The sequence below is a fragment of the Pteropus vampyrus genome, unplaced genomic scaffold (genome assembly GCF_000151845.1).
Source record: "Pteropus vampyrus isolate Shadow unplaced genomic scaffold, Pvam_2.0 Scaffold43, whole genome shotgun sequence".
Taxonomy (NCBI): Eukaryota; Metazoa; Chordata; class Mammalia; order Chiroptera; family Pteropodidae; genus Pteropus; species Pteropus vampyrus.
In genome coordinates, this window is record NW_011888824.1 from 10,752,145 (window position 1) to 10,766,003 (window position 13,859).

General features: G+C 36.8%; 1 protein-coding gene across 1 annotated transcript in view; it reads right to left on the reverse strand.

Annotated features, from left to right (window-relative positions):
* SLC35F1 (solute carrier family 35 member F1) overlaps positions 1 to 13,859 on the reverse strand; it is a 142,618-nt gene that overhangs the window by 70,764 nt on the left and 57,995 nt on the right. The window contains exon 2 of the mRNA XM_023529804.1: positions 1,973 to 2,100. Coding sequence (XP_023385572.1) covers positions 1,973 to 2,100 — 128 coding nt within the window. The remainder of the gene's footprint in view (positions 1 to 1,972; positions 2,101 to 13,859) is intronic.

Sequence of the window (13,859 nt, forward strand, 5' to 3'; positions counted from 1 at the left end):
AACCTCATAGAACTTAAGAAACCAGCAATTGGTTGTGACTTTTCAATGCTTAACAGAAAAAATAGAAGTCAACTATATTTCCAAAGGGGGAATCCTCCTCCTCATTCTCCCCTAGGTCCATTTATAATTTTTGACTACGAACTAAGGGGCCGGTTCTGCCATGAAGCCAGAATTCCTTTCTTCGTTCTCCCACTATACTTGTATAGACATTCCAGAAGCCTCTACATTTAGGTAGAGAACTGCTGGGAATTTCTGTGCCACAAAATACTGGAAATCAATGCAATATGGTTAACTTCTTTGAACATTTATTGAGTACCAAGTAACGGCCTCAGTTTTCTACTAGTTACTAGAAATTCAAAGGTGAGTAAGAAATCATCCTTGCTGTGAAAGAATTCACAGTTTGGTGGAGTAGATGGGAATATTCAAACATCATTCTTGAGTAAGACAGGTTGTGGAGACAGAGTTGAAAAACAGTTTCACGGAAGCACAGGAGAGAGAGAGCTGTTGCCATTGTGGGGCTTACCGAAGTGAGGCAGGCACTAGGCTGGATGTAGCGGCATTGTGGCTGTTACTCCAGCATCTATCCACCTCACCTCTTCCTCAGTGGGTGACAGATATATGGTTGGGTGGGACTGATCCCACCCTGACTCTAGGAGTGAGTGCTGGAGCCTGAGATGCTCCACCAGAGATGGTACCTGTCTGCTAGAGGGCATTTGGAAATCCGTGGGAACAATCCTGGTTGTTTCAAAGGCTAAAAAAGATGCTATTGGCATGTAGTGTCAGGGTCTAGGAATGTTAAATGATCAATAAAGTAGGAAAAGGACACACAGCGTGAAAAATTATCCCACCCAAAATGCCAGTAGTACTTCTATTGAGAAATATTTGTCTAAATCAATCAGAGAAATTACATCCTGTATTAGTTCAGGGAGTCCAGGTCAGGTCTATGCCAATTAGCTCACAGCAATCCCCTGTCGTCAGTGTGATCCCATCAGAACAGAGCTCTGGGCTTTTCCTCAGTGGTTGTAGGTAAGCATTCTTTCTGTTTCTCATTGGGCATGCAGAAAGGAGCATGTAGTCTCATCTAAATCCGGTTTAGGGAACTTCCTATTCAATCTGTATAACCTAAATTTATTCAGGTGGTTAATCTGATTGTTGGTTTCTCATTTTGTTATTGTTGTTTCTGAGCAAATTATTAGGATGGCAGAAATGTTGTTGAGGTATGAAACCTAAGTAAAATCTAATAGGTGAACAATGTTTCATTTTCATCCTGGAGCTTTGGAATGAGCGTAAATTCAAAATATTGCCATAAAAAGAAAATAAGTGTGAAACAAAAATAGTCAAGCTTATCATTTATTGTGTAATGAAGAATATAGGTAGTGTCTGGAGAAAATTGTGAAAAACTAAGTTTAATTTGCAATTATGTGAGTGAGTATGTACACATGCATGTAAAAGCAAAGAAGAGAGAGGACACAGTGACTATCTTCATGCATAACACATTTTAGGAATTTAAATCTTGTTTCTTTAGGAAAAATTCTGTCCTTTCAGGTTGCAAAGTATCCACAAAAAAGAAAGCTAAAAGAAAAGATTGTTAAGCATTTCGATTACTTAACCAGAGTCCATGAACATATTCTGAAATGTTATACGTTGTGATTAAAATAGGTTTATTTCCATGCTTGTTAATAATTCTCCTACTGACAAAAGATTATTTGGCAGTATTTATAGCTACAAATTATTTTCCTTCATTGTCAATGGTTATTGTGGTGTGTTAAGAATGAAGAGGAAAAAGATGTCCAGTTACACTTGAATTAGGAAAAATTAATAAAACATCAAGCCCAGGTTAATTTTTACACAGCGAATTTCCCTCTCGTTGCAAAACTTACAGAGTAGTATTCAGCTTCCCAAGTGACTAAACTAAAAGTAAACTACACCTGGAAACTGAAGAAGCTGAGAAGGAAAGGAGAGCCATCAGTACCTGGATACTGGTCAGAGTCGTGTACTGGTAGGCCTTTACCACCAGGTAATTTGCTTCCAGGTCTATGAGTCCCAGGATCATATACTTCCACCATCTTCGTCGTAAAATTGCCAGGAGGTTTTCTTCTCCTGTGTTACAAAGTTGAGAAGAAATGGGTTAGATTCTGAATACATAATAAACTGTGTATTTAGAAGGATTCTAAAATATTATAGTATTATATTTTTTACCATACCCTCTCAAATGTTTAATTAAACAAATGAATCAGTATGTCAAAGGTTGACATGTTTTTACCTAGCTAATAGTCTTCACTGTAGATTCGACTCTTCAAATTGGTTTCTATGCCAGAATAAGACTTGGCAGGTTTTTAGCTCACCATGTAAAACATTTTCTCAGGAGCATTTGAAAAAAAAAAAATTATATTATGTTAAAATAAAAAGAAAAGTGGGCCAGAAAGGCTGCATAAACACACAAAGTCCAAATCATCCTAAACTTCAGGACTGTGGTAAAATAGAAAAATGAAGAGAGAGTAGCCCAATGGACAAAGGGTTATGCTTGGCCCCACATCTGTAAGATACAAGATGCCATCCTGAGTGCTCATTCAGCTTTGAACATGACATGCTTTGAACATTACACTTTGCTGCTGTGTGGGTGATGGAAAGAGGTAGGAAGTAGGATCACTCTCAGATGGAAGAGTGTCATGAGACCACGGTCTTAATACTGCCAACAACTGTAATCTTCATGCCTTGCCTCTTAAACTGATAGTATCAAGGCAGATTTTGAATCACTTAGTTCTTCATCCTTATTTTTACATATTTTAGGCCTGAAATAAACCTTATTTCTCAAGGGGCTATTGTGATTTTTAACAATAATTGCTTGCTGGAGCCAACCTGTGAGATCTTCAAAGAGGATATGGAATATGCAGAAACCCTAAATGAATGATGATTGTATTCACCATCCATTGCATAACCAATTACTCCAAAACACAACTGCTTAAAACAACAAATATTTATTATCTCATAGTCTTTGTGGGTCAAGAATCTGGATATAGCTTAACTGAGTACCTCTGGTTCAAGGTCAGTCACTAAGTTGCACCCAAGTTGTCAGCCATGGATGCAGTCTCATCAGAAGGATTGTCTGAGGGGATTGGGGTGGGGAAAGAGAGAAAGAAAACTCAAGATAGAAGCCATAGTCTCTCTTATAACCTAATATTATAAGTGACACTTGCACCCAATTCTATTCTTTAGAAGAGAGTCAATAAGTCCAGCCCACGTTCAAAGGAGAGAACTTCATAATGGTGTGACTGCTAGGAGACAGGGATCATTGGAACCATCTCAGAGGCTGGCTACCTAGTGCCACACACCTTCAGCACTATAGCTGTGCTTTAGTGGGTCGTCAAGAAGGTCAACATATTCCACATCCTCACCTGTCTCTGAGTCACTTTCAGAACTTTGAGCTCCTGATTTTTGCCTTTTGTTTTATTCCAATGATCATCATATGGGTGGTCTTTTCAACCTTATGGAGACTTGTGAAGCCTCCAGTGAGCCACATAGAGAATGCCAGTGTGGGTTGTGGCTGGTTAGCAACAAGGATGGAGAGGTCTCTTGACCTTTCGTAGCTAACACAGTTTTCAGAACTCATTTTGAAGCCATACTTTTCATATCCTTTGCTCCAAGCACAATAAAGATCTTTCTAGTTCAGTGAATTGTTAACTCCTGTTCATCCTTCAAAAGTCAGGTATTTTGCCTGACACCACTCCTCAACTGGGCAACTTTTACTTAGCTTTGTATAGTCCTGTCACATAATTGTGGCTATAGAAAATGTCTCTTTACTAAACTGGTAGTTTTTGGATGGTAAGACTCCTAGCATACTGACATATAGTAAGGGTTCCCTAAGTGTTTTAGAATGAATGAGTAATTGAACTGAAAAAAGTGTAAAATGCTATTTGAATATGTCAAGAGCCAGTTCTAGACTACAAGTTATGGTTATTGTTGTTTTGCACATAGATGCATAGCTGGTGGATATGATCCCCAAGGTCATTTCTTTACAGCCATCTCATTTTGGGCAATGCCCAGGAACAGCATTTCTGCCTTTCTTACTTTCCTACACATTTGATAAGTCAATGCACCACTCAGTATTAATCTTGTAAATAGTGATTCTCGACCTGACTAAATATGCACATCTTCTTGAGAGATTTTTTTTTTTTTTAATCTCTATGCTTGGGATCAGGCTTCAGAGATTCTTATTTAATTGGTTTTGGATGGGGCGTGAACATTGGGCTGAGGATCAAATCTCATCTTTTCAGATGGTTGACATTCCATGGCTATCCTCAGCAAGACCTGAGCTAGGAATTCCAAAGACAGATGACAACCCCAGAGTAGTAAAGACTCTTCATACCAAAGGAACAACCCAGACATTTGGCTCAAAGTATGCTTTCGCTTATCTTGTCTCCGGGCTTTTCCAGGTGCTGATTCCTCTGCTTGGATTATTCTTTCTCTAGTTTCCAAATGAAGGCTCAACATAGACACTACCACCAGGAAGCCTTCCTTGATCTTTCACCTTGATCTTTCTAGACTGAGTTGTGTTTCCCTGTAATGTAGTCCTTTAACATCCTTTGCATATCCCACATATAGTACTTATCTTGCTATATTAAAATGATCTATTTTTTTTTTACTCTATTACTCATTAGATTGTTAACAATTTAAAGAGAGTGGCATTATCTTGGTCATCACTTCATCACCAGGACCCAATGGTACATAGTGAGCAGCCGATAAATAATAAAGAATGTATGGATAAATTTCACGTTTAATAACCTTAGCATTGCTAAATAGCATTCAAATTGAGGTACTTAAAATATATCTACTATAAACATTCATGTTCCAGACAATGAAAATTGTTTTCTAATTAGAATGCAGACAACATCTGACAAAATTAATATGGTAACCATTTTACACTATACAAAGAATATAAAAAGGTCGATGCATATTTAACCACAAAGCTGCAATTCTATAGTCACAGGTCATTGTCCCAGTTAATTTAAACAATGAACAGAGGATTGCCAAACTCAGAGCACCCCAGCCACATGTCAGTATGTAATACTGAAAATCTGGGTCATGGTGCTGTTTGTTCTACCAATCAATAACACATTCAAAGTGTAACTCATTACATAGATTCACAGGAATGATTAGTTGCCTTGCTGTTCTGCCAAAAATGTTTGCAAAGTAAAACACCTTAAATAAATGCTTCCATATTATTTCATCTGAAGCACCCGAAAACATTTGCTTAGTAGAATTCCTCAGGATGGTGAGTGATTTCCTCCCCCACCCCCCTCCCCCCGCCCGCCGGGTAAGCAAGAAATGCAGCCCTTAAAAGGACTGCTTAGGGATTTATCTACATGGCTCTCATTAACACTGATGTACAACAGGCCATTAAAATTCTTTCGAGAATAATGAAAATGCATCTTTTAGAGCCCGTGTGCCAAAGTGCTCCCTAAACCTCTTGAAACAGGACCATCCATAAGAAATACCAGCACAATTGGTGGTGTGTTAACGCTTTAAAATTATTTTAAAAAATTAACTAGAAGATTTGAATGGATTCTGTTTATTATTTTTATTATCAATATGTTCAAATATAGATAAAAAGATTAGAGAATAATGTGATAAGGTAACCTCCAATCTGATTTAATAAATGTTAACAATTTGCTATGTTTGCTTCAGATATACTTTTTTTTTTTAATAGAAAATGTTATGGATGAAATTGAAGCCCCAGTTCTGCTACGACCAGATTCCAAGCCCTTCCCTCCTTTTTCAAGTCACCATCTTGATGCTGTTGTGCATCCTTTATGTTCATGTTTTTGTTACACATTTCTGCATATGTATGTATCCAAAATGGTAATTAGCTTTCTTTGGCATGTTTTTAAACTTTAAATGAAAGTTTATTGTATATACTGTACATGTCATCCTTCTAGGATTCTTTATGCTTAACACTGTTTTTGAAATGTATTCCTATTGTTTCATGTAGAGCTAACTCATTTATTTTAAACAATGTATATTATCACATTTTATTAATATGTCACAATTTACCCACTGATAAGCATCTAAGTTGTTTCTAATTTTTTTCTATTAGGAACAGCACAGCAAAGAACATCCTTGTGCATGTGTAGCTCTATAATTGGTATGTAATTTTAACTTATTTTTATTCTCTTTTTAAGGGACTGTGGACTATGCAAATATTCACAAATGTGTAAAACATAATTAAAATAAAAAATTTTCTAATTTGAAGTAATAACATTCCAGCAACAATAACTACTTCAATAATTTAGAAACAAGGGAGAAATTATTGACACTCTTGATCATGTGATTCATATCTAATTTTACTAAGCATCGACAGGATGATTAATCAAATTTGTCTTTGAATTTTTGTTACGTATACTTATATAATAATATATATCAGGCAACGTTTACATGCTTTACAAATATGAACTTACCTAAATCCTCATAATATCCCTATATAGTAGATATTGCTGTTACACCTATTTACAGATGACAAGTCTGAGGCCTGGAGTTAAGTAAATTGCCCAAAATGTCACACAGATAAATAAGCTAGCATTTGAATTCATGACCATCAGGCACTAGGCTTCATACTCGTTAGTACTGTATTATTTTGCCTCACTGATTTGTAATTGTGGCATTGTCCTCAGTTGTCATGCATTTCTCATTAAAGGATCCTTCATGACCTACCTGTCCAAACTCACCTGCAGGGTGCCCCATTGCCAACTCCAGGGGGATGCCCATTGCACCGAAGATGATGTGCATGGCGCCCCCTGGAGTTTCCAGTGCCCAGTCACACAGGTGACTGTCCACTCTTGAAGAGGCTCAGGGATGAGTATGTGTTCCATCACCATCAGTTCAGTATTAAAGATTTGATGTCTCCTTGTCTGATCTAAGCCCATGACAGTTTACCTTGTTAAATGTAAAATAGGCTTTAAATCAATTTTATGGCTTAGAAATGTCCAATTACTCACTAAAGTCTGACACATAATAACAATGGCCACACATTGGGTGGGGTGAGAAAGGTGGTGCTTCATAAATGTTGAGTGAAAGAAGAGAATACTTTTTTACAAACACTGAAACATGGTCCACATTCATGACAGTGACTGGAAGACAGAATAGCCTTGATTCGTAGTATTCTTGTTCATCCCCAGTGGTAGTCTGAGCAGATAATAAAAATACTGCAGACAGCACCCGAGGTGAATTCAGCTAAGGGAGCAAGAAGCTACATTATTCTTGGGACCTCATTTTCATTACGGCTGTCATGGGTGGTGTGATCTTTCTTGGTGTTTTTATGCAAAAACAGTACACAGCACGCACTGCACAGAGTCTGCAGGAATAGCAAAGCCCTCACACAGTGGGGGAGACCCTTGCTTGAATGGATACTTCCTTGGCTCACAATTTGAAGCCCTATTGCCATCTTTCTTTACCAGAACCCAAAAGGAAATGTTTAAGTATTGATTAGTGAATTTGAAAAAAAGAATTGTTTGTGATGGAGGTTTTAGTTAGTCACCTTTAAAAGCTGAAATTTAGAATTAGAATGTAGAGTTCAAAATAATTCTCTTTAGTCAGAAAAGTGAATAGAATAAATGTACTAATTAGAAAATGAAAATGTCAATTGTTCACAAAAAGGATTGGAACCAACTGCACTTCATAATACAAACTCGAGTATAAGAATAAAATACAAAAAAAAGAGATAAATGATGAAGATTAAATTTTGTTTTATTTTCTTTCATTTATTTTTACTATTAGAGCCAGAAAATGAGATTAGAAATACCATGAAAGGCAGTTTAATGTTTTGCCTTGATAGCAAACAGACCTGGGTTTGACCATAGACTGCCCTCTGCTATGTGGCACTGAATAACTTGGTTAATGGCTCTGAACCTCGATTCCTCTGTTATAAAATAGGGAATTTAACAACTATCTCATAGGATATTATAGATTAAAGTTAGCACAAGTGATGTGTTTAAGCTAACATCTAAAGCAAGGTATGTGCTCAGACATGACAGCAATTGGCAGGGTCCCGGAATCCTAGAATCCTTGACCAGTCTCACCACACACTGGTTTGCCACGTGTGGCAGATACTGCAGAGAGGAAGCCAGGAAAGTGAACTTTCTTAATTACTCTTTAGGGCTTTGGCCACACATACTCTGTCTCTTACTCAGGCGAGTTGTGCTGGATCACACTGGTACCCACATATGACATTTATTCAAACTGGAGGCAGGCTGAGGCCTCATTCTTGACACCTCTCCGCTGGTCCAGACCCTTATTTGGATCTGCTGGATCTTAACACTTGATCGGGAGTGGAGGCCATGTGAACATACCCCTTCTCTCTGAGTCCCTAACTAAAATTGGCGTTGTTCCCTGAAACTCTAGTCTTATTAGGCCTTTCCAAGGTAGGGGCTTCTGAGGAGGTGTTGCCAATGTCCCTCTTATCACACAAGCTGCACATGATGGGCAGGCAAGACATAAAAGAGAAAGCCACACAGAGGGGTTCAAAGAAAGTCAAGAGGAGAAGAGACTGCCTCGGTTCCCATTTTGTTCCTTTCACACCTCCTTATTCAGTTTCCCATGATGCTGCAAGACTCAGTTTAGATGTTACCTGCCATCTGAAGCCTTCTCAAATTCTCTGCCATCCCTTCCCAGTCTCCCTCAGAACTTAATTCTCTTTTTCACATATCCTCAACTCTGCCTAACATAATGATTTAGACAAATTAGTTACTCAATGTGAGATCTCGTTATTCAGGTATGATAGCTGAAGAACACCTTTTAAATCTACTCAATTATCTGGCTGATTTTAGAAGTGCCTAGTAAGGTTTGGAAAAATATCTAAAGGCAACTAAAAAATGAATCATATTCACATAGTGTTCTGGTAGCTGTTACTTTAAGCTGAATATGGGAGAAAACCCATAAATGTGTACATATGATTGCACACAGGATAGATTTCTTAACAGTAAGTTAATTTTATTTCTTTCAAAGTTACATTTTTGGCATTGATAATTAACAATATTCTAGCTCTAGTTATGAACTTAATCTATTTTTTCTTGAGACAAAAATATTTACACATTGCAAATAAAATATGAAAATGAAAGTCTCAACATATCAACATTTTCAGTGTATTTTACCATTTTAACATGAACTAAATCACTTAAATATTAGAAACTTTTTCTTTCTAGACTTTTTAAGCTGTCATCTTTTATGAAGCTAAGATATATGGTGTTATATGGCACGTTAATATTGTACGCTTTTCCAAAATCCCCAAACTTCCTATGGTGATGATGTGTCTTAGGAGAGAAAACACAATTGGTAACATTCTCTTCTTCATATAAATATAAAAATTTATAGTAAGTTTGCCTAATTTTATCATACAGGCAGTTAAAACAAATAGGCAAATAAACAAATAAAGAATTTTTCAGGATATCTATAAACCCATATGAAAACTGCATACCAATTACTAAACTCTGTTGACTAATATCTTTACATGTGGGTTGCTTTACCTCTTAATGAAAATAGCGCATGAGAACTCAACAATGCCCATAAACCAATCCCATCCAGACTTTTAAAACTAAGTATACAGAGCATCTATCTTATATTCTTGGAAAAACAGCCTATAAAAGAATAAACCTGGTAGAATGGCTAAACATTGTCACTATCAATAACTAAAAGAAGAATCTGAAAATCTTAAAAATGTTAACTTGCTGCATGATCAAACACAAACCAACACTTCTTTCTCATATTTCTAGGTGTAATAGACACATTTATTCAATATATATCATCTAACAACAAAGATTTAACCTATTGAAATTGAGCACATCTTCCTCTCCCAAACTCCTGTTCACTTTATGCCTTTTGTTGAGTTATCATCCTTTGGGGACCATTTTAACTTTGTTGTATCTTTTGCAATTATCTATATGTGCAGGCTCTTGCTCTGAAAATTCTCTCCAAGAATTCCTTGCTTTTGCTTTAGGTAGTGAGTCTGCCAGGCTGGCCCTTTGCTTCAGGGCTGCTGAGTTTCCCAACTCTAGGAGGCAATTTTCTCAGAGAAGACAACAATAATGGTGTCTTTTGGAGTTGTGTATATGGCAGCCATGCCTTCCCTTTGGCAGGGCAATGTGGGGAGGGAGCCACTCAGCAGTGAGCTCTAACCCAGCCTCTTCCACGTACTTGGTGTATGATGCTGCTATACACCTTAGTCTCTATAAATCTTAATTTTCTTCATCTATATGTTGGAACTACTAGTGGACCTGCCTCCCAGAGTGTTTGTGAGGATTAAATGAGATATCTGTATAATGCTTGACATGGTGCCTGGCAGGTAGCTTTTGTTAATATTATCCTGATTTTTATTATAGCTGGTCTTTTCTCATGCCAAACCTCCTATATAATGTAGCTGTGTAGTAAATAATTTAATCTTGCCCCCCAAAAGGTCTGAGATTTGTTTTAAGCTAACAATATGATTTAGGAGAGGGGCTGGCCATGCCAGAAAGACCAACAGTGCTATTTAGGGTGGGGACTTTTGGTCACACCCAGAGACTGGAGACTGAGATCAGGCAAGTAGGCAATGGAGCCCCAGTAAGAACCCTGAACACAGAGGTTCTAACAAACTTCTCTGGTTGGCAATATTTTGTCCATATTGTCACACATTGGTGCTGGGAAACCAACATATCCTGATTCCACAGGGAGAGGACAATGGAAGCTCTGGACCTGGTACTTCTCCTGGGCTCTGCCCTATGTGCTTCTTATCTTGAATTTCATCAGCATCCTTTCCCTGTAATAACTATAACCATGAGTATAATAGTGTTCAGTGAGTTCCGTGAGTTCTAGCAAATTACTGAATCTGAGGGTAGTTTTAGGGGGCTCTCCTGCCCTCAAGTTTGCAATTGGTATCAAGAGAGAGAGTGGTCTTTCGTGGACTTTAAACTCTCGTTTGGCCTAAACTCTGTTTGAAATAAGGGTAGTGTTGGGGCCGTGCTCCTAAACTTCTGCAGTAGGTTTTCCTCAAACCCAAGTAAATTTGTACATCTCTTGCTCAAGGCTTGAGTACATATTAGGTGCATCTCAGAACTCTCCAGGTCTGAATTCAAATTAAAACAACTAGTCTCCTTTCCAGGTGATTATCTGCTATCTTGAAAGAGTGTAAAAACTTTGTAATTTACACCTAAATTTTCTGTCATTATAAAGATATCACTTACAATGGAAACACTGCTCACTCACTCAAAATGGTTAATGATAGGTTGGCTGTGTGGGGGAGTGATGCTTTGATTTGAAATTATTCAAAGCAATCATAATGAAACTATGTACTAATATAAATCTCTATTTTCCTAGGGTGAGCCTGCTGAGAGGAAAATGTATTTGTCCTTTTTAATGACAAGACTATTTTCCTTTTCTTTATCCTATTTTGTAAAATGTGACCCTACTCGCCTTTTAGAGGTTTCCTATAATTGGCTCTGATGCTACCCGACATTAGCAGATGAATCTGTCAGTTTTGTGAATTTTGTTTTGAACAAAGAGCTATGTAGCTGCTAATGACACACAATGTAAGGGGAAGAAGCCAAAGCAGGCTTGCCTCCGGACTCCTGCCACTTGCTGAGCATATTCAAAAGACAACATGACAGAAGGTGACAGCCTGAACTCTTGAGGGCTGACCTTGAGCTCGGACATGAGAGCATCTGTCATGTGGACACATAGGTTAGACCTAACATGGGAAATTAGCAAGAGTGTTAACAGGTCAGAAGCCCTATACAGCAGAAAGCTGGTCAGCCTTCTCTCCCCTGTCCACCCTCCCATCTCTCAACCTGAATGCCAAGCACAGATCTACCAAGGCCACTTCTGTCACCTGTAACTCATTTTTTATTGAACACCATTTGTCAAGCTCTGGGCCAGAGGCACCATATATTTATTCTCTCATTTACTTGCCACCCTATATTCTAGGTTAAAAGCATGGAGCTGGACAGACCTCTGTTAAAATACTGATTCTGATTCTAACCAGCTGTGTGTCACCTTGGAAAAGGTTTACTGATTTATAAAATGAAGCAAACATTACTTATTTGAAAATGTTGCTGTACGAATTAATTGAGAAAATGTGTTTTTTATTAAACTTATTGTGGTGACATTGGTTAATAAAATTACATAGGTTTCAAGTATACAATTCTATAATACATCATCTGTACATTGCATGGTGTGTTCACCACCCAAATCTCCTTACTTTTAAATTGAGTATAATATAGCATTCAATTTCATGTACATGTGAAGTAGAATATAATAATGTACTTTTAATAGAAATTATGAAAATAATTGATTATTTATTCAAAAGTATATCATAGCCACAGGGACATAAAGTACAGTACAGGGAATATAGTCAAGACATTGTAATAACTATGTATGGTGTCAGATGGGTACTAGATTTATGGGAATGATAATTTCATAAGTTATATAAATGTCTAACCACTATGTTGTACATCTGAAACTAAAATACTATTATATGTTGACTATAATTGAAAAATTAAAAAATTATTTTTTAAAAAAGTAAACCATATGATATCATTAAAGAACTGGAGAACGCATAGTATTGTACCTTTCTGAGACATAGAAAAACATTAAAAAGAATTAAAACTTAAATAAAGAAAATATATATAAAGTGTCTGGCTTCCAGTAAATACATGGTAAATAATAGCTTTGTTATTAATTGTCCTATGAGGAAAGTATTTTTCAGATCATCAAATTAGAGGTAGAAGTTAAGTAATTTGTCCAAGGTCTGTCCTGACTTTTACTGCAAAGTATTCACTACTGGAAGAATGATGCTTTTTGTTTACATGACAAATTATATAAAACAACTCAGAAATATTTTATTTATATGCTCTTTCTGAATTTCAGTAGAAACAATGTGACGATTTCTGAGCAATGAAGTAATTTTATCCACTACTTCTAGAATATATATGTATGTATGTATATTTCCACCTGAAAATATTGAAGAATATATTTATGGCATTAGACAGTTTCCACTTTATTAACCTGGTGGCAATGAACACCATAGCACCCAGATTATCATTTTAAAATACCAGTTTTCGCTAAAAGCAAAAATGATCTTTGGGGAAATGGTTGATTGCAGATCTGGGTCAAGAAATGTAACATGAGTCTGTAACATCTTATCATACAAAGGAGCAAGGAAGCAATTAAAAATGACTATGGTTGTGTCAAAGGGACTCAGAGGCCAACTCCAAGAGTCTTTCATATAAAGATAACAACTGAAATGGATTAAAATGTATCAGATATGTTTAAATCCACAAGTTTATAATCAATCTAAAAGCAACAGCAACAACAGTCACCACCAAATACCAAAAAAGAAAAAACTGTTTATCATTGGAAAGTGTTAGTAAGCCAACTCATTATTTTGAAAATTGGTAAGTGAAAGAAAAGAATAGTTTTTTCCCTGAGATTCTTATATGAACTATACCAATAGGTGACTAATAGTAGATGAGAGGAAATTTGTTTTTATGGTAATATTCTAGCTAATAAAGGAAATAAAGGAGAGAATGAGAATATCATTTTGTACTCTGTAATAAATTGAAATCGAGCTACTAGCATTACAGATAACCAAGCATTATGCTTTATGTGCTTCCTGATGGAAGAAAATAACACTACCTACACACGCATACACACATACCAAAAAAAAAGAGATAGAGAGAAAGAAAGAAAGAGAGAGAGAGAGAGAGAGAGAGAGAGAGAGAGAGAGACAGAGAGAGAGAGAGAGAGGGAGGGAGGGAGGAAGGAAGGAAGGAAGGAAGACCTACCTAAATCTGATCAAGTCTCTGGACTCAACTACCAATTTAGGAAATACGGAAGTC